Genomic DNA, 21,403 nt, shown 5'->3' on the forward strand with positions numbered 1-21,403 from the left:
AGAGGCAGGTTGATTTAAACTAAAAGTATTTATAGACCAGTGGCTCAGGAAAGCCTCATGGTGTGTGAAACTGATGACAAGGGTCCTATGATACGCATGTTCAGGACCCAGCGATCTAGCTGACTGCTGATGCGCAACGCTGTTCTCCTTTTGCTCACACCTAAAATCTAAATCTCAGCCTCAGGTGCAACAGCACAGTACCAAAGCAGCCCTCCTCTTCACCCACAGCCTCTGTCTCCTACACTCAGATACACATGCCAGAGACACGAACAGCTACATAACAAAATTGTGCTGTGAACCTCCCTGGGTCAAGAGAAAGTCCATTTCCCTTTTACCAGAAATCCAGTCCAGACCCGCTACTCTAAGTCTTCTCTCACTCTCAGGGAGAAATGACCGCTCCACAAAGGCACGTTCTATCTCAACAATCTTATAATTTTTTGTAGTTCTGGTTAAAACAGACATATGCACTTAAATAAATATATAAATGTATATGCATATATATTATCATAATAACTATATGTATTCATATGGTTGAAATTTTAAAAACTCAAATACCCTTAAAAACATCGATTAAAACAGACTCTGTTGTTTTAAATTAAAGACATGTTCCGCGATTCACGAAGTAAAATTTGAGTTCTAGAATTTTTTTGTAAGGGACAGTGGCTCCAATGATCAATGAGAACTGAAATTATAGTCTTTAACTCCAATATTTCTTTTTTAGAAAAAAAATGTATTTTATTGACAAGTAAAAAATATGTACATTTCTGGTATACCACATGATGCTTTGATGTATGTGTATGTTGCGGAACGTAAACTCCAGTATTCCTTCCACTGATTCTATTATTAAACGAAAGCCTAAAAGCATTTTAAGAAAGAAAATACCCATGACACCAGCAGAGGGATAATGTAGAATTGTACTGGAAACATGCAGTACCTGGACAGCTGTGTGGCCAAACTCGGCACGCAGTACCTGGAGAGACACAGCCACACACACGTAGCTACAACAAAATGAAGAAATCGGGAAGATCTCTCAGAAAAAAGGAGCCTTCCCTTTTTATCTCCAGGAGAAAGTGCCTGAGGGACAGACAGACGGACTAACCTTGGCTGAGTTTTCCTGCTTTCACGAGGAAGCCTGTGCAATCCTCCTGGTGCTGCCCAGCATGGGCTGAGCCCCAGCAGAGGAGCGCTCTCCTCGCACCCCAAGCTGTTTCTCCCCTTCCCACTCAGGCGGGGGAAACGGAGGATTAAACACCACTCGGGTCCACAAACGGCCTGTCAGTTTTGAGCCCCCCGAAACACTATGAACATTTTTCCAAGACCGTCAGTGCAAATCTCTGGGCGGCACTCTCAAATCACGAGCAATGCATGGAAACAAAATGTGTTCCCCAGCTATAATTCACATCCCAAGAACTGAGGGAGAACGTTTATCAAACGGGATTCGGGTCTCAGACCCCGACATTCCTGAGCTGATACTGCCAGCTCCGCGGCCCGGGAGCGCCAGACTCAACGGTTCCCTGTCATCGCGAGGTGCCCCACCGCCGCACCCACCTCCAACTCTAGTCCTTGGCCCTGCACCTGATCACAGGAGCCCTTTGATCATGCTCTCTAACCCGGCACCAGTATGGGCTTATTCCTGGGATGTGTTTTTTTGAACTTGGGAGACAAAAATCCGCACGTGAGAATGTTCTAAGCCCTTCTGGAGACAGCCTCCACCGACTTACCCGGGAGGTGAGGCCAGAATCTGTACCCGCTCACACATGGCAGCTATTAGGAAGCCCGGGTAGGAGACAAAAAGCATGTGGTCTTGGAGGATTTTTTTATTCCAAAAGAGGCCGTTTCCCATCCACAAGTTTGTGACTGCATAAATGGTGGATATAAATACACGGAGGAAAGAAAACCGTGCTTCTTAGACGGGATGCTATCCCAAGAAGGAAAGTGCTGAGCGGGAATGTTCCCCTGGCCTCGGAGACCTTATCACCCCTTCCCCAGGCCAGACAGCAAAGGCCGCAACGCACAGAAGCCAGAATCATCACAAAACTAATTAAACGTGGAAAACAACAAAAGCGTTTGTGCAGATTTCCCACAAGCACACATCTCTGCCCTGGGTATTTACTCTGCAGGCGCCGCTTTGAGGCACACTTGTGGAAACAAGATTCAAGTAAAAAGACAGGACACACAGTAGCTGAAAAGCCTTCTTCCCACAAAAATAAAACATTCTAAAGAGAGCACAGGAAAACCCCCCAAGTATGATTTCTTTTGCAATTCAACGTCAAAACCCGTCATGTTGCCTTTTGCTATGGGTATTATGTTTGATAACAGGAAGTCAGTCAAAATGAACAAAAAATTTCCAGTGTAGGTGAAGGGCGAAGGAAGAAAGAAAGGAGAGAAAGAGGTATATGAAAGACCCTTAAAAACATTCATAGCTATAAAAGCTTTTAAATGTTTGCTTTAATCTGCCAGCTGCCTTTAGCCGGTGCCGTATTGTAAAACAGCCGCACAAGACCACAGCAGCCACATGTCAAAAGCTATTCAAGGTGCACCTGGAATTCTGACTTCCTCTCTAATTTGGATCTCTAAAAATTATTTTTAAACTGTATTTTAAAGTTATGCCTGAAAGCTTCTCCATATCTATACATTCGAGACTCAGAACTAGGATTAAAAGTAGGAGAAGGGGAGGATTCCACATCAAATACTATGCTAAAAAATGGCAGGCAAAGATTTTTTTTAAGTGGAGAATTCTAATTAACTCGTTAGAAAAATACATGAAGCCAATGCGGTGGTTCACGCCTGTAATCTCAGCACTTTGGGAGGCTGAGGCAGGAGGATCACCTGAGGTCAGGAGTTTGAGACCAGCCTGGCTAACATGGTGAAACCCTGTCTCTACTAAAAATACAAAAATTCGCCAGGCATGGTGACAGGCACCTGTAACCCCAGCTACTTGGGAGGCTGAGGCAGGAGAATCGCTTGAACCCAGGAGGCAGAGGTTGCAGTGAGCAGAGATCACGCCACTGCACTCCAGCCTAGGCGACAAGAGCAAGACTCTGTCTCAAAAAAAAAAAAAAAAAAAACAGAAACGAAAAATACATAAGCCTCTTCACTGTCCTGTATGCCAGCTTCCTCTCCCAGGGGCAAGGACTCCTTCTCCCCCGCCCCCGCCCTACTTATCAGGGTCACTGTGAGACCCACATGAGATGGCGACACAGACAAAAAAGTTTGGTCAACTAGAACACATGCCACAAGATGAGGAATTATCCCTCGTTTTCCGGAAACTTCTGCAGCAAGGGCTTGTCCTTAGCAGGCACACAGATGTTTGCTACAGAAGGGGCCAGTTAGAGTAGGAGGAACAACTGTGTGGTATGTATGACTGAGTCTCAGTTTCTTCATAAAGCAACCGACGTCTGAAAAGCAGCTCCATCTCAGCATGTTCATGTATATCAAATCATCATGCTGCACACCTTAAACACATACAATAAAAAATAAATGTAGCATAAAGGACTTCCCGGAGTAGAAGGGTCTGTACCCATTTTTTGATATGTTTACAAGTATCTAAACTAAGCTTACCAACAAAACCTGCTTTTTATGGGGGGGGAAGTTTCACAGTAAAAATTCGGGGTTAAATCAAAAGGAAATGTCATAACTAGTTTTTGTTTTTAAGGACATATTATCCATTCCACAACTCCCCACTACCAAAATCACACACACACACCCCATGGTGATTGTGCCCAATTATTTCAGTAACAAACTCAGTTGTCGCTTCTTGCGACAGCTACATCTTGATCCCAAGGGTAAGGTAACTGGACGCAGGACGCCTGCTAAGAGTCCAGCCGGCTTCTATTTCTCAAGTCACCTACACACCATTAGCCATTGTTGGCCACGATGAACACCCACAAGGTTCCCAAGCTTTTTCATTTTGGAAAAAATCTTGTGCTCCCCAGATCCTAAGCGGATGTCCCAGGCTACGGGAGCAATGCACAAGCTCTCTAGTTCCCCAAGGGGAAGGTGCCAACCTTCCTGGGGGTGGCACATCCAGTTCCCCAAGGTAAAGGTGCCGACCTTCTTGGGGGTGGCACATCCCACCCTATGCTGCTTCCTCTGGCCTCAGTGGGGGGATAAAAAGGGACCCACTGGCAGGCAACTCTGCAGGGGTGGAGGGTGGGGGCTGGCTCTGTCACACACACAGGTTCAGGCCCCAGCCAGTCCCAACCCACCAGCTGCCGCTCCCCGTGAGACCCCGCAGAGCATGGCAGCCTGTGCTCTTTCTTTCTGCCATTGCTCTGGCAGAGATAAAATGGAAAATGGAACCCAGAGAAACAGAAACAAGGCAGCTAGCTTCTCAACTGGGAAAGAATGATGTTTTCTCTATAACATCGGATTTGATACAAAATAAAATCTGTTAAAATGTTTCTATAAAATATAAAAGAATTATGTTTTTTCTGGTATTCTGTAAGGGAAAGAATTATGTTTCTTCTATAAAATCAGTGTCTTTCGAAAACACTCATGTCCCAGCACAGTAAAGATGTATTGCTGCTAACTGCCTGTCACCCACTGGTGGCGGAAGATGTGGTGGCCACCAGGTGATCTCACCCAGGACACCCCACAGTGAGCCATGTGGTGTATCAGTCTCTCACCCACCAACATCTGCAGAGAGGAAGCCATGGAGAGGTCCCCATATATATGGTTTTGGAGAAACAGTTCAAAGGGCTCTGCCAAGAAACTGGACCATCCACGCAGTGGTAGGGCACTCAGGGGTACCTGTACCACCCACAGAAGCAAAGGGAGCGCTTCAGCTCGGAGGCCCCCACACACCAACTCAGAGCTCACAGTTAACCCTGGGAGTCACAGCTGTCACAGGCCATGAACGAGAGTCACGTGTTTTACTATCAAAGCAAACCCTTTCTAAATAATATGTCAAATATTAATATTAACCAAAGTATCGACACTTACATGAGATTCCCTGCCTCTTTATGTTCAAGTGTGACCATGTGTGAGATGCCTTCAAAGTCCAGTGACATGCAGTCACTTGTTTTCAGTTTTTAATAACTAATCTGGCTCATTATAAAGTAATTAATAACAAATAACTAATTTGGCTTATTATATACACAATCATTATAGAAAATTTGGAAAATACAGAGAAAGTTTTAAAAGATTATTAAAATCACCCTTAAGCACTCCATCAGAAATACATCCTATATATACCAGATTTCCTTCCTTCCAGTCTTGTTTCCTTTTTTTTTTTTTTTTTTTTTTTTTTTTCCTTTTTGCAACAAGGTCTCACTCTCTGTTGCCCAGGCTGGAGTGCAGTGGCGCAATCACAGCTCACTACAGCCTCAACTTCCCTGGCTCAGGCAATCCTCCTGCCTCAGCCTCCTGAGTAGCTGGGACTACAGGTATGCGCCACCATGCCTGGCTAATTTTTGTATCTTTTGTAAAGAATACAAAAGTCTGCCAGGTTGCCCAGGCTGGTCTCGAACTCCTGGGCTCGAGCAATCCACCTGCCTCCACCTCCCAAAGCATTGAGATTATAGGCGTGAGCCACTGCACCTGGCCCAGTCTTCTTTCCACGGAGATAGGTGTGTGGTAAACATGTGTTGGTGTGTTTGTTTTATGGTTTAACTTTTTGTCATTTTGCTAAGAGACCCAAATTTCAATCCCGCTCCTGGGAGGTTCAATTAAACGTGAAAGCCTTGGTCGGAGGAAGCCCAGCTCAGCCGCCCAGAGTCTGCACATCAGCCAAGCCCTGCTTCCTCTTGGTGTCGTGCACAGTGACGCTGATGAAGTCACACATGACTGGGTTTTATAGTGGGAATCACACGCTACCACGGTGTTTGGGTATCGATGAAGGCCTCAGAGCACATCCTTCACGAATGCCAAGGGCTGACTGTCGTTGAGGCGAGTGTTTTTTCTCCTTGGGTCTTGGTGCTATTCTTTCCAGTTATATCACAGTAACAGAGAAGCACATAAATCTTCTGCGCTATTCGTCATAAAGAGCAAGTGTCAAGGCACAGAACTGTGTAAACACAGCTGCTACGCAGTAAAACTATTTAGATAACTAGCGTATTTATTTTGCTCTTTCATATCCCATACTATAATAGTACCTAGGACACAGTAAATGTTGAATGAAAGATGAATATTATTAACTGGGACATTGAAACGATTTCTGCAGACCCAAAAGAAAGTGCCACCAATATAATGGAAAGCTATAAAATTATACTATGTGAAACTGATATAGAGAGGAAAAAATTAAATCTCTGAAGAACAACTTTATAGTTCTAGGGGCCTGTATGCCAGGCAGCCTAGCTCAGCAGCGACACCCTGTGGTAAGAGATCTTTGATTCCTGGCAACAGAGTATCTTGCAGGGCACAGGAAGCAGAAAGCCGGCCCAAGCATCCAATCCCTAAGGCAGGCGATGAGCCGAATGGACAGGCAGGATTTAGCAGATGACTGGGTGCCAAGATCCTCTCCATGGAACTTAATTCCATGGGGATGACTGAGATCTGTTAAGTAGGGATGCTGGAAAGAAAACCAAATATAAAGTACAAACCTAATTCCATTCCCAGTCTCTGTGGTCCAGATCTATAAATACTGACCCATAGCACAGTGACTAGGTACAGGAGGAATTCAGCTGCCTCCTGAAAGACCATCTCAGGCAGGGCATATCCACCTTCAAATTCATTTGCACCATCATCCTTTAGAGAACTTATATTCCAAGAAGACATCATATAAAACTTTGAATTCTGCCATTTCCTTCTCCAGCAGATTCAAGGACACCTAAGCAGAGTTAATAAACATTTAGAGGCCGGGCATGCCACGACTGTAATCCCAACACTTTGGAAAGCCAAGGCAGGCAGATTGCTTGAACTCAGGAGTTCAAGACCAGCCTGGCCAACATGGCAAAACCCTGTCTCCACAAAAAATATTAAAAATTAGCCAGGCATGGTGATGCACACCTGTAGTCCCAGCTACTCGGGGGGCTGAGGTAGGAGGATCGCTTGAGCTTGGGAGGTTGAGGCTGCAATGAGCCGTGACTGCACCACTACACTCCAGCCTGGGCAACGGAGCAAGACCCTGCCTCAAAAACTAAAAATAAACATTAAGAAATGAGGATATGTACAACATACACATACTCATTCCATTCCTTGGGCTGCCAAAGTAAAGCAGAATTCAGTCAGAAATAAGTAGCTGAGAGGAAAGTAGTCCACAGTACAGATATTCAAGAAAATCAACAAGGCCAAGTGGAGGGCCCACAATAGGAAGTGAACATTTCTGAAAATAATTATTTTCCAAAGTTATTATGTAATAAGGGGCTTAGTAGGGAGTGTCCATGTATATGTGTATACAGAGCAAATATTTGCTTTAATCACGTTCAAGCATTTCATTCCCAAAGTCTGTGAAGCGGGAAATGAATACTCCCTTAATTGATCAATGAACAGGTGAAAATGTATCACCTCCCACTGCCCCAGGCTGTTTAAAAAACTGGAAGGACAAAAGCGTGAAGCGTCTGTTGTGTGCTTGAATATAAGCAGACACATGATACAAAGCCCCGACTTGGGTATTTCAGGTTATACTCATCCTAAATACACCAGAAATGCCAAGAGTTCCAAACTTCCACTCATAGGAGAATAACCAGGGGCGGGCCGCTCTTCCTATCCACTGCTCTGTCCGAGAGTCTGGAGGTCAAGTTCGAAGACCAGCATGATCTGAACTCTGAGAAAGGGCAGGGAGCTGTGCCAAGGGCAAGGCCAAGCCACCTCACTCCCTGACTTCCCCAGCTGGGAGCCTCAGAGCAGGCACTCGCTAAGGTAGCAAGCCCCAGCCCTCCATTCCCAGGAAAAGACTGACAGCGAAGGTCTAGGGGAGTGGCAGTGCTGTCAGATTTTCCATCTGTCTTCTCCAAGTGAGCCCATCACACCCAGATAGCTCACAGCTCTGCTCTCCTCCAAAAACTAAGGGACACAGTGTAACACAAAAGAAAGTGTCTCCCTTTTAAAAAATGTTGGGATGAGAGGTATAATTTGTTTGTTTCAAGAGAAAGTAGGTAAGTTTAGTGTTTAAAGTCACCTAGACTATTGGATGTTTGCAGAAACTACATGGTTATGTCACTAAACTCACAAATTTGTCTGTTCAGAGAAGACAACAGAAATAGACAAAATGATTTGTCACAATGACTATGAAACTGACAGCATGGCTGAGCAGGGGGATTAGTAAGAACACACACCTGGAGAATCTGGCAACCGGCCCAAAACCAGGTATCAATCACAGGCAGCAAGTGCAGGCACTGGCCACGAGAATTGCCGAACACATTCCCAGTTCCGTGGGCATTTTCCTGTTAGACACGACTCACAGACATGAAACCCAGAGCGCTGTTGCCACAAGATGGCAGACATTAGCACAAATGTGATTGTTCCAAAGATTTGCTGAAAGCAGCCCAAATCAAAACAAATGCTTTCAATCCCAAATGAATAAAGTTACAGTTTCTGAATATACTCTTGACACAGGGACCCTCTTCCCCTCAACGCGGATAGGGCCACACCTACAGACTTAACACCTTTCTAAACTCTACCAGTCACCCCTCCCTTATACATAACCCTCCCCCCACAAAATGATTATTTGCACGTCTTGAAGATGATTTCCAAACCCGAAGTCAAAACAGAAATGAAAAATCAAAACCAACCAAAATAAAACAATTAAGGCAACGGGTCGCCACTGTGAAGAGGGCCACGTCGTGGCGCGCTCTGCCCGGCTGAGCCCACAACTCACCTCCGCAGCCGAGAGCAAGTAAAGAGGAGTTAAGGCAGGAACTTGTTTCATGTCACAGCTGAGGCCAAGGGTTGTCAGAATCTCTCTAAGGACTTCGTATCTTCTAAAATTGCTTGACTTAAGCAAGTTAAAATCTTCTGGAGTTTGCACTATGTCGGAGCTCGGAGGTAGTTCCAAGTGCACCTGAAGGGAAAACATAGCACTATATAAACTGGGGGCAATAAGAAAAACAGTTTCTTCTTTCTTTTTCTTTCCTTTTTTTTTAATTAGAGACAGGATCTCACTGTGTTGCCCAGGCTGGTCTTGAACTCCTGGGCTCAAGCGATCCTCCCGCCTCAGCCTCCCAAAGTGCTGGGATTACAGGTATAAGCCACCGCACCCGGCCAAAAAATGTCTTTACCAGTTTTCTTCTCCAAGTGAGCACATCATACCCGGATAGCTCATAGCTTTGCTCTCCTCTGAAAATTAAGGGACACAGTATAACCCAATAGAGAAAACTTGAACCCGAATTTTTCTAATTATCAATAGCATATAAACTCTGAAGCTGAATATCTGGAAAGTCATGGCCAACAAGAAAATGATTCCAAAGAGCCTGTTCAAATCCTGGTTGTCAGGCAGAGAGGCCATGGTGGAAATGACCCTGGACAGTCATCATCTCTCTCCGTGTTCCACACTCATCAGTCATATGACCTTCTGCAAGTTACTTAACTCGGTTATAGGAACAAAATAGTTAGGGCCGGGCGCAGTGGCTCATGCCTGTAATCCCAGTACTTTGGGAGGCCAAGGCAGGCGGATCACCTGAGGTCGGGAGTTCAAGACCAGCCTGACCAACATGGAGAAACTCTGTCTCTACTAAAAATACAAAAGTAGCCAGGCGTAGTTGCATATGCCTGTAATCCCAGCTACTCAGGAGGCTGAGGCAGAAGAACCGCTTGAACCCGGGAGGCGGAAGTTGCAGTGAGCTGAGATCGTGCCATTGCACTCCAAACCGGGGAACAAGAGCAAAAACTCCATTTCAAAAAAAAAAAACCTAGAAAGACAGCTGTGCTGAAAACCTAATTGCTAGTGAGCTCAGGGAGGCAAATGGCTCATGCTGGAAACTTCCATTTGGCCTACTAGCCATAAATGGAAAACAATACCTGGGAAGAGAGCAGCCTTATTCATCATTTTAAGAGAGTTTGCAGAAGGCTGGGCATAGTGGCTCACACCTGTAATCCCAACACTTTGGGAGGCCGAGATGGTAGGATTGCTTGAGCCTAGGAGTTTCAGACCAGCCTGGGCAACACAGTGAGACCCTGTCTCTACAAAAAATACAAAAATTAGCCAGGTGTGGGTGGTGCACCTGTAGTCCCAACTACTTGGGAGGCTGAGCTGGGAGGATCCCTTGAACTCAGGAGGTTGAGGCTGCAGTGAGCCATGATTGTGCCACTGCACTCCAGCCTGGGCAACAGAGTGCGACCATTTAAAAAAAAAAGAGAGAGAGAGTTTGCAGCAGTTCAAAACATCAGGTCCTTGAATAATGTTGTTTCACTCAAAGTCATTTTGTTATGATGTTGATGAGGGGAAAAAGAAATCACTTCCCAGCCGGGGCCACTCTCTGTGGGTCTGCAAACTCTCCCCATGTCTGCCCGGGTTTTCTCCAGATTCTCCATTTTCCCCCACATCCCCAAGCTGTGCACATTAGGTGAACTGATGCGTCTACATGGTCTGGTCTGAGCAAGTGTGAGTGCAGGTGTGAGTGTGGCCTGCGATGGGTGGGCATCCCAGCCAGGGCTGGCTCCCCAACCAGTGCCCTGAGCTTCCAGGCTGAGCTCCAGCCACGTGGCCACCCACCATGCTGAACTGAAATAATTAGGTAAATAATTATCTTATGCTTTTATTAATCTTTCTTAAATGTACATATAACTCATATTTATTTCAGTGTTTCAGTGTTTTGTCCTTTATTTAGAAGTCTGGTGATGTCTTTGTGACCAGAAATACGCCATGGGAACTGACTTCTTGTTTCTATCAATTAGCCTCTGGTAACATTGGTTTCATTGTATGTCATTTCACTTAAGTGTGCAGTTTCCAAGAACCTATCAACAGCGTTAAGTGAGGACTTACTGAGGGAGGAGTAGGATTTCTTGGACACCAGAAAGGCCTTTCCTCCCACCCTCCTTCCCCTGATTGAATTTTAAGATTTGGAACTTCACCTAGTTACTTCAGGCTTTGTTGTCTAGTTAAAAATTAAAATATCTCCACCTATCAACAGCCTCTGTCTTGGGATGAAGGAACTTCCTGGAACCTCTAGCTCCCCTGAGATGATTTTAAATGAGCATTGGAGCCTGGAGGTTGCCAGAACACTGAGTACCCGGAAAAGCAAACTGAGCTCGTCTGCCTTATTTTGTTTCAGCTTTGCCTACTGTATGCAAAGCTTCTAGCCTGATACTATAGAAGTATTATGAAAATAAAAAGCATAGTGCCAGCTTTTAGGCGACTTAAAATCCCTCAGTTCCCACCCACACCTTAACCAAGCCAAATACACTAACCAAATGTTAAAAGTTGAGGCCTGACTGAGTGTGGTGGCTCACCCCTATAATCCCAGCACTTTGGCAGGCCGAGGCGGGAGGATCACTTGAGGCCAGGAGTTTGAGACCAGCCAGCCAACATGGCAAAACCCCATTGCCACTAAAAAGACAAAAATCAGCTAGGCGTGGTGTCGCATGCCTGTAATCCCAGTTACTTGAGAGGCTGAGGCACAAGAATCACTTGAACCTGGGAGGTGGAGGTTACAGTGAGCTGAGATCGTGCCAGTGTACTCCAGCCTGGGTGACAGAGTGAGAATCTGGCTAAAAAAATAAAGGTTGAGGCCAATCAGAAAAGGTCTGCAGGACACCGTCCAACATGGTCCCCAAACCACAGCTGTTTGGCTGCAGGCTGGCTGCTTCCTCTAAGACCAAGGACGCCGATCGGGGGCAACAGGTCAGGTGGGCCTGTTTCTAGATAGCCCGGGAGAGGGGAAGAGGCAGAAAAGCAAAACCCTCTAAAGAATCCGTATCCTCACCTGAGGTCAGGATTTTGAAACCAGCCTGACCAACATGGTGAAACCGTCTCTACTAAAAATACAAAAAAAAAATTAGACAGGCCTGGTGGCGCATGCTTGTAATCCCAGCTACTTGGGAGGCTGAGGCAGGAGAATCACTTGAACCCGGGAGGCAGAGGTTGCAGTGAGCCGAGATGTGCCACTGCACTCCAGCCTGGGCAATAAGAATGAAACTCCGTCTCAAAAAAAATAAAAATAAAAAATCCGTATCCTACTCAGTGCGCTTCTACCTTAAATGTGCACCTCTCCCCTCTGGTGGACAAAGCTATGCCAATGTAGACAAACAGCACAGTGGCAGGACCTGTTTAATTCACTTGAGCACACGGCTATTCCGGAGATTAACCCTTACAGGTGGCAGAAATGAAGTAAGTCAAGTTCTGTTCCCACCAGAGCCGAAGGGAAGAAAGGTGCTCTACTGAATGCATGTGGACTCGCTGGTCAGGGCAAATACACAGAGTAGCCAAGACGCACACGCAGTGAATTATATTAACTCATTTTCACATGAGAACAATGCCAGGACGGAAAACAGGATGGCGCTACAAGCGGGCGGAGTTCCCAGAGACAAGGAGAAAGACGGCTGCTGAAACCCCGAGAACTGCTTGGTTTCACTGTCTTATGGTTTCAAGATGTAGGTGCTTCTACAATGGAAACCAGAAAAGAGGCCACCTCTGGTTCTACGCTCCCAATGAGCAGGGAGAAATGGCACGCCAGAGTGTGTGGGTGGCAGATTTGTACTCCTCGTCCACAGAGGTACTGGACTAGAGTCTCATCCTCTGGGTGTAATCCTGTTACCATAATGACAGGTCTATTTCTGTAACTTGGCCTTCCTGTAAAAATAAGACTTTGTAGTTGGAACGAAAACCAGAACTTAAAAAATGTCTCCAGCCACAAATGCGGGGAGAGGGTGATACTGGCATCTAGTGGGGAAAGACCAGGGATGCTTCTCCGCAGCCGAAAATGCACAGGACTGTTTCTCACCATGAAGAATTCTCTGACCCAAAATGTCAATAGTGCCATGGTTGAGAAACTCTGCCATCAAAGGCCACCCACTGCTGCCATGTGCTAAGCTAAACAAGAAAACAAAATCTTTTTTTTTTTTTTTTTGAGACGGAGTCTCACTCTGTCGCCCGGGCTGGAGTACAGTGGCCGGATCTCAGCTCACTGCAAGCTCCGCCTCCCGGGTTTTACGTCATTCTCCTGCCTCAGCCTCCCGAGTAGCTGGGACTACAGGCGCCCGCCACCTCGCCCGGCTAGTTTTTTGTATTTTTTTAGTAGAGACGGGGTTTCACCGTGTTAGCCAGGATGGTCTCGATCTCCTGGCCTCGTGATCCGCCCGTCTCGGCCTCCCAAAGTGCTGGGATTACAGGCTTGAGCCACCGCGCCCGGCCAAGAAAACAAAATCTTTTAAAATCCATTTTAGAGATTTTCTGTGGACAACTTTATGGCAAACTCCTGGTCTATTTGACAGCCAAATGTCAGCATTAATCCACAGCCTCAAGTTTTCCCTGCAAACTTGATCAGTACAGCGAAAATACAAACATTTCCTCTCTTTCTTTATTATTATGAATGGCAAAGGCATCAAATCTGCAGCTTCCTTGGCTGGGACACCAGTGCCTAGGGTGCAGCTGTGTTCTGCCCTTGAAATACTTTACCTCCTCTTATTGGGTTACATCATTACTAGATTTATTACAAAGGTGAAGACTATGAAATTGAACAGGGAAAGAGGAAACTAACCAGCCTGTGATAATATTTATTTTTTGATCTCAGTAAGGTATCACAGAGACACAGGCCTGTGGAGAAAACTGTGACCCTGTCACACAGAAGACTGGAAGTCATTTAAAATCAAAAATGACATTCTAATCCTCTGAATCTGATTTGTGAAGCTGCATCATATTGCCTTTTTTTCCTAGGGCAATACACTGCAGTATCAAATTTTATGATAGTAATGGGGTCAATTTAAATGGTGCAGCAAGCAGATTTGCTATGTAACTCAGAGAAATGAATCACAACAGTGCCAAATCAATTTTCTAGTACAAGTCTGTGCTCAGGGGTGGTAAAATTCACTCTTCAAAACTGAAATATGGCTCTAGGAAGTTGGGTTTTTAAGTGGATTTTCTGAGAATATGCAGTTACTATAGTTACCATATTTGCAGAGAAAAAGATAAGAGGAACATTTATTACGCCTCCAAATGCTAATTCATGCAGCACTGCAGGAAACCTGCTTGGGTTGTATGCGTTCATCTGTCCTAATGTCCGAATTCCTTAATTTTAAGCATCTCTGCTTAAAATGTAGGTGTAGTAAAGAAACAAATATATACTCCCTGGAAAAAATGTTTGGCCAGAAAATTCAAGAGACTTAGCTTCCAGGAGAACTGGAAAAAGACAGGGCATTACAAAATGAAAACAAAACAAAAAAGAAACAATTCTCTAACTCAGTAAAAAGATCCCTACAATAAAACAAAATCGATGACACTTATCTTGGGAACTCTCCTGAACAAAATATCTACATCTGCTTAATTTCTCCTTAGAGCATTAAATCCTTAAGGACAAGTGAACGTTCGTCTAACTCTAATGAAAACCTTTTCCCCTAAGGATTAAAAGATGTGGAGTCAATGATAAGGAATTCTGAAATAGTCCATCCGCCACCGTTTGTTTAAACAAACAAAAAGCTAAAAGGAAAAAGAAGATGGAATAAGAGGAAAAAAAAAGAGCCAAAGGATCTCCTAAGCAAGAAAAAGAAATTAGCATTTTCCTTTCATCCTCTTTCCATTTTTCCCCTACCTATGTATTAGTATGCCACAAATCTAAGTAGCTTCAATATTCTCTTATTTCAAGTTTTTCTTCAGCACTTGGAAGAGTGACAAAACATAAGAAAGGAATTGGGAATCTGAAGATGTTTTTAACACAAACTACCTTGGCAATCAACTACAGTATTTCATTGCAGTGGTCACTGACGTCTAGAATCACTACCCTGATGGTTCCAACTTCCTACATTAAATAAAGGATCAATTATATTAACCAAGGAGTGCTCTAGGGCAAGAAAGCAGACCGATGTAGTTGAGAAAGATCATTACTAGTAAAGAACAAAACAAGAATTTTCTGACTAAGCCTCAGTTAACCAGCAAGCTCATTTAACAAGTCTTTTGGTTAATCAGGGTATTCAAGAAAGCCCTAAACTAAACTAAACTTTCTGCTTACTATCAGCAAAAGCTCCCAGCCAACAGTCAAAAACAGCGCACAGCACACGAGCTCCTGAAACTTTTTTTTTTTTTTTTTTTTTTTGAGACGGAGTCTCACGCTGTTGCCCAGGCTGGAGTGCAGTGGCGCGATCTCGGCTCACTGCAAGCTCCGCCTCCCGGGTTCCCGCCATTCTCCTGCCTCAGCCTCCTGAGTAGCTGGGACTACAGGCGCCCGCCACCGCGCCCGGCTAATTTTTTGTATTTTTAGTAGAGACAGGGTTTCACTGTGGTCTCGATCTCCTGACCTTGTGATCCGCCCGCCTCGGCCTCCCAAAGTGCTGGGATTACAGGCTTGAGCCACCGCGCCCGGCCTCTGAAACTTTTAAGTGTGTAGCTTTAAAAGACATATTCCCTCTCAAAGATACCCACAGATACCCAAAGATCGCCAAATCCATGCTGCCCTGAGTACCTGGCAAAGAACAGCTTCTCCCCCGTGAGTTCCAAAAGGCACATGCACAATCATCCTGTCCTTGTCATCATTCTCCAGGTGGCCCTGGAGCCCACCAGGGCTGAGCCGGACGGGGCCTTCCTGGTACCTGCAGCCACTGCTCAAGACGCTGAGCTTCACCTCGCTCTGGTCAGCCTTAGAGAAAACCAGGTTCTGGACTGTCTTCCGCAGTGCACCCTTGCTTGTCACCTGAAAGCCACCAAAGGTGAAGGACGAAGACAGGCCCAACACTTTCCCTCCCTGAGAAAGATAGGCCATGAACTTCTGGTACAGGTCTTCGGGAATGGACTCCCTGGTAGCAATGACCAACAGCAGACAGTTGTCCGTCCACGGGTCTCTGAGAGCACTGTCCTCCAGCAAGTGGTAGAGAACGTAACTGTCAATGTCCACACAGTCAGCCAGCACGGACCGGACCTCGTGGAACCGGCCGAGGGCTTCCTGGGAGTCGGAGCCCACATAGAGGAGGATGTTAGGCGCCTTTCCTGTGAGGTTGACTCTTCTCCCTTCTCTTTCAGGGGAGGTCTCATCAGCAACACTCTCCAAACTGCTGCTATAATCGTAGGGAAGGTCTGGAATGTTCTCGGCAGATGCAAACTTGACTGACTCAATGGTGCTGTTCTCAAGTTCCAGACACTCGTGGCAACTAGACAAGTGGAGGTGATAATGCTCAATGGGGCCCCCTCCCCTGTCACTGTCCCCAGCAGGCTCACTCCCAGAGGCACTGCCTCTCCTTTGTTTGGGTTCTTCACCAAGAGCCTTTGGGTCATCTCTGCCAACGTGCTCCATACCGTCCTGCTCAGGCTTAATCTCAAGAGAAGGTTCAGGCCTCGGCTCTAGGATCTGGGCTTGCTTGTTTGAGGCTTGATCCTTAACTTCCTTCAGAGTGGAGTCCTGCAAGCGCACCGCTAAGGCATGAACAGGAGAGAGGGAGAGAATTAATCAACACTTCTTGTATGACACGTAGCTCATCTCAAGAATCTCATCACCCTCTCTGCATTCTGGGACTTACATTCCAGGACAGTCACTGGCACGGCTCCCACCTGCATCCCCCCTCAACCCAGGGGCATCCTTTGGAAACACTAACTGTTCCTACCTAAAGACCCCAAGTGAAATCAGCAGTTTGCCCAACATCTTTTACACCTATCGGAGAACCTAAGACCCTCTTACGGAATGGTGAGGAAAGTGAGATTCAGAGAGGTGATTTTGCCTCCTTACTTACAGATTCTATTTCTTGGGTGTTATTCTCCTTTACAATAACGAAACTGAGCAATAAAAAAGGACACATATCTAGAGTCTACCCCAGCACGCCCCAGTGAAATGTCACTCTCAGGACATGCCATAGGATCAACGGGAGAAGATTCTTCCCAGGATCTTGTCTCAGGACTAGAACATAAGTTGACAATCACTAATTCAAAAACATTTATCAAGCACTTGCTACGTGTCAGACATGGTATTGGAGACATGTACGAGGTGATTCTGGATATTAAGGGATTTACATGAACTTCCAGACCTGATAAGGGACATTTATTTGCCCATGAGATGAAAGAAGACATTCATAGACATAAAAAGCCTGCTTTTAAGTCTAATTAAGGAAGAACAGTTTGTGTGTTTCCTGAAAAACGATTTGTCCCAAAAAATTGTGATACATATATTTTAAGTAAAAAGCTGTTTGATTTAGAACTTCATAGTAACACTAGCTATGCTTCCCACTCAATCAGAACTATAGTCTAGACACTAGTTATACTGTATTAAACTATGTGGAATAAATGTTATATGGGTTCTGAATTTGAATGCCACCTCATGAGCAACGCAGTCATGAAACATTCTTGTTTAAGAAATTTAATAAGCACTGAAAATGTACCCTGCAGCCCCCCAAAAAAATCTTGATGCGTGTATGAATTGTATATTATTATAGTAAAATCAAACCTGTTGACTGAATTAAACTGAAACTAAGCATAGCCCTTACGTCATACCAGTAAGAGTGCTCAACAGTCCTTAAGGTAATAACCTATAGTGTCCCACTATGATAAAAGCAGGGCCTCACTTTGTCACCCACATGGGAATGCAGGGGCATGATCATGGCTCACTGTAGCCTCAACCTCCCAGCTCAAGTGATCCTCCCATCTCAGCCTCCCAAGAACCTGGGACCACAGGCATGCACCACCACACCCAGCTAATTTTTTTTGTTTTGTTGGAGATGGGTGTCTATGTTGCCCAGGCTGGTCTCGAGCTCCTGGGCTCCAAGCGATCCTCCTGCCTCGGCCTTCCAAAGTGCTGGGATTACAGGCATGAGGCACTATGCCTGGCCAATAAAAACATTTTCTAAAGTTACTTACACATAATCTTTTGGGGTACCAGTCCATTATCCATGTGGAGTCTATCTTCCATGAACGCCACCCCCAGCTTGCTGAAGTTGTCCACACTTGCTTCAGCAATTAGCCGATAAGGATCCCCAGGTCTGCAAGCTAATGGCAAACAACAGTCTGACCACTGGACAATCTGAGAAAAAGCAGGAGAGGGAGGAGGTGGGAAAAGACAGGTGGAGATTTTTCTTCTCTAAAATAACCAGATACTTTATTTTTCCGTTGAGGCTCCTACCACTAAATTACAGTCATTAATAACAAAATACTGGATACTACATTTTATTAATATCAGAGTTGTTTTGAATCAAACATTGTCATCTCTACCTGACAACAGTGCTTATAAAACACTAAATATAACTCTCTCATTTAAAAGTAACTGAAGTTTCCACCTTTTTAGGGAACTAAAAGATAAAGGGACATTCCCCTGACACCAGAAAAGTATCATGCTGCCCTTTAAAAACAGAGAAGAGGACAGAACAAGTCCACCATACCCAATTACTTTCAATGTAACCTGTGGACCCGCTTTTCTCAAAGTGTGGTCCGAGACCAAGTGCAACCGACCTCCCAGGGAGCACATCAGACCTTCAGAGTCCCAAGCACAACTGCCTCCCTGTCTGGTGCACTGGACTTTCTGGAGTTGAACTCCAGATATCAGAATGTTAAAACGTGCTTCCCCTGTGGTTCCTGCACTCGAACTGGGAGAACAATCCGAAAAGACTCTCCGGACAGTTCCTCCCTGTAAGGAGGTTCCGGTTCCCACCACAAGGGGGACAGGGAGAAAGAGAGCAGGCAAAACACCCGGCTTAGGCTTCCAGTTCTTACTACAGAAGCCTGTGATACTGGGGCCTCGAACACCCGTACTCTCGCTGAGGGTTCCCACGGAGAAGAGAGCCTATGAGGTGAAGAGCCCGGCGCTGCAGTCAGGGGTCTGAGGCCGAGTCAAAGACAACTCATCATCGCTGTCTGTCCTCGGGCAAGCTTCTGACCCTCGTAGCGTCCTAATTTGTAAAACAAGAATACCCTACTAAAAATACAAAAATCAGCCAGCCGTGGTGTCGCATGCCTGTAGTCCCAGCTACTCGGGGGGCTGAGGTAGGAGAATCGCTTGAACCCAGGAGGCAGAGGTTGCAGTGAGCCGAGATCGCGCCACTGCACTCCAGCATGGGTGACAGAGAGACTCCGTCTCAAAAACTAAATAAATAAATAAATATAATTTAAAGGCTGGTAGTGTTCATGAGATCAAAGAGTATACGTAATGCCCCCAGTAGAAAGCTTAGATCGACCGGAATAAAGTACTCAATTACCGACAGCTGCTTTTATTAGCGGTCACAAATGTGGCTTTAAAAGCAGCAGTGAGCAGCACAGTCTTTTTCTAAGATGCCATGAATGATTCCTCTACTTCCTAAAGATACCTTCTCCGGGACACATTGCCCCGAATTTCATAATTAGAGATAAATAATTTTTTATTCCATGTTTATTTCTTTGTATTTATTTATTTTTTTAGATGAGTACTCACTGTATCACCCAGGCTGGTTTTGAACTCCTGGCCTTGAGTAATTCTCTCGCCTCAGACTCCCGAGTAGCTGGGACAACAGGCTCGGGCCACCACACTTGGCTTGAATTCTATTTTATATACTGGTGGGATAGGATTTTAGAACTAACTCCTCCTAAAAACTATTTTTTAAATGCTGGATAAAATAAATGAATAAAGCATTACCTTAAAAGTCTGGAAGAACTGACTAGATAATAATGAACTTCCAGGTCAAGTGTTGGGATAAATCCTGAACCTACAGAGGAAAGGGGGATTCCCGCAAGACACACCACTTCTGCCCCCACGGTCCTTGCTCATCCAAGCAACTTGGGTTTCAAAAGTCAACGTCCAACTGGCATAAGCATAGACATATAGTGATATGGTTTGGCTGGGTCCCCACCCAAATCTCATCTCCTACTGTAATCCCCATGTGTCAACGGAGGGACCTGGTGGTGACAGGATCCTGGGGGCAGTTTCCCCCATGCTGTTCTCGTGATAGTGAGTTCTCACGAGATCTGATACTTTTGAAGTGTTTGGACCAGGCGCGGTGGTTTACGCCTGTAATCCCAGCAGTTTGGGAGGCTGAGGTGGGTGAATCACCTGAGCTCAGGAGTTCATGACCAGCCTGGGCAACATGGTAAAACCCCGTCTCTACCAAAAATAAACCCCCCGTCTCTACCAAAAATAAAAAAATTAGCCGGGCATGGTGGTGGGTGCCTATAATCCCAGCTATTCGGAGGCTGAGGCAGGAGAATCACTTAAACCCAGGAGCTGGAGGTTGCAGGAGCCGAGATCATGCCATTGCACTCCAGCCTGGGTGACAGAGCAAGACACTGTCTCAATCAATCAATCAGTCAATCAATAAAGTGTTTGGTAGTTTCCTCTCTGTCTCTGTCTCTCGCCTGCCACCATGTAAGACATACCTTGCTTCCCCCTTTGCCTTCCGCCATGATGGTAAATTTCCTGAGGCTTCTCCAGCCATGAAGAACTGTGAGTCAATTAAACCTCTTTCCTTTATAAATTACTCAGTCTTAGGCAGTTCTTTCTAGCAGTGTGAAAATAGACTAACACATATAGACCAACAGAACAGAGCTGACAGTACAGAAATAAACACACATTCATGGACAACTGAATTTGGACAAAGATGCCAAGACAATTCAATAAGGAAATAATAGTCTTTTCAACCAATATTTGAACCATTATTATTACAACCAGATACTGACGTGTAAAAGAATGAAGATAGGCTGGGCGCGGTGGCTCATGCCTGTAATCCCAACATTTTGGGAGGCCGAGGCAGGTGGATCACCTGAGGTCAGGAGTTTGAGACCAGCATGACCAACAGGGTGAAACCCCATCTCTACTAAAAATACAAAAATTGGCCAGGTGTGGTGTCTCACGCCTGTAATCCCAGCACTTTGGGAGGCCAAGGCAGGTGGATTGCCTGAGATCAGGAGCTCGAGACCAGCCTGGCCAACATAGTGAAACCCTGTCTCTACTAAAAAATACAAAAAATTAGCTGGGCATGGTGGCAGGCACCTGTAATCCCAGCGACTCGGGAGGCTAAGGCAGGAGAACCGCTTGAACCCGGGAGGCAGAGGTTGCAGTGAGCCGCGATCACACTACTGCACTCCAGCCTGGGCAATAAGAGTGAAACCCTGTCTCAAAAAAAAAAATTTAGCTGGGCGTGGTAGCAGGCACCTGTAATCCCAGCTTCTTGGGAGGCTGAGGCTAGGAGAATTGCTTGAACCTGGGATGCAGAGGTCGCGGTGAGCCAACACTCCAGCCTGGCACTCCAGCTTGGGCACTCCAGCCTGGGCACTCCAGCCTGGCGACAGAGCGAGACTCGTCTCAAAAAAAACCTATTAAACTTTAAAAGACTCAAATTTGCATTAAATTGATACAGAAAAAGAAAAAAAAACCACAGATAGGGAAGTGTGAAAGACCTCTTTTAGAAAAAGGAGAAATGGGCCAGGCTGGGTGGC

General features: G+C 45.5%; 1 protein-coding gene across 12 annotated transcripts in view; it reads right to left on the reverse strand.

Annotated features, from left to right (window-relative positions):
- LOC105472658 (holocarboxylase synthetase) overlaps positions 1-21,403 on the reverse strand; it is a 246,350-nt gene that overhangs the window by 178,703 nt on the left and 46,244 nt on the right. For 6 of the 12 annotated variants that reach the window (XM_071095699.1, XM_071095702.1, XM_071095696.1 and 3 more), the window contains 3 exons: positions 17,864-17,992; positions 15,489-16,432; positions 8,759-8,941 (listed from right to left, as the gene is read on the reverse strand). In XM_071095699.1, the coding sequence (XP_070951800.1) occupies positions 8,759-8,941; positions 15,489-16,432; positions 17,864-17,915 (1,179 nt within the window). In that variant the 5' untranslated portion in view covers positions 17,916-17,992. Of the gene's footprint in view, positions 1-8,758; positions 8,942-15,488; positions 16,433-17,863; positions 18,027-21,403 lie in introns of all 12 variants that reach the window. The other 6 variants (XM_011726102.3, XM_071095698.1, XM_011726105.3 and 3 more) reach the window with 1 other exon arrangement.

The sequence above is a fragment of the Macaca nemestrina genome, chromosome 4, assembly GCF_043159975.1.
Source record: "Macaca nemestrina isolate mMacNem1 chromosome 4, mMacNem.hap1, whole genome shotgun sequence".
Lineage (NCBI taxonomy): Eukaryota > Metazoa > Chordata > Mammalia > Primates > Cercopithecidae > Macaca > Macaca nemestrina.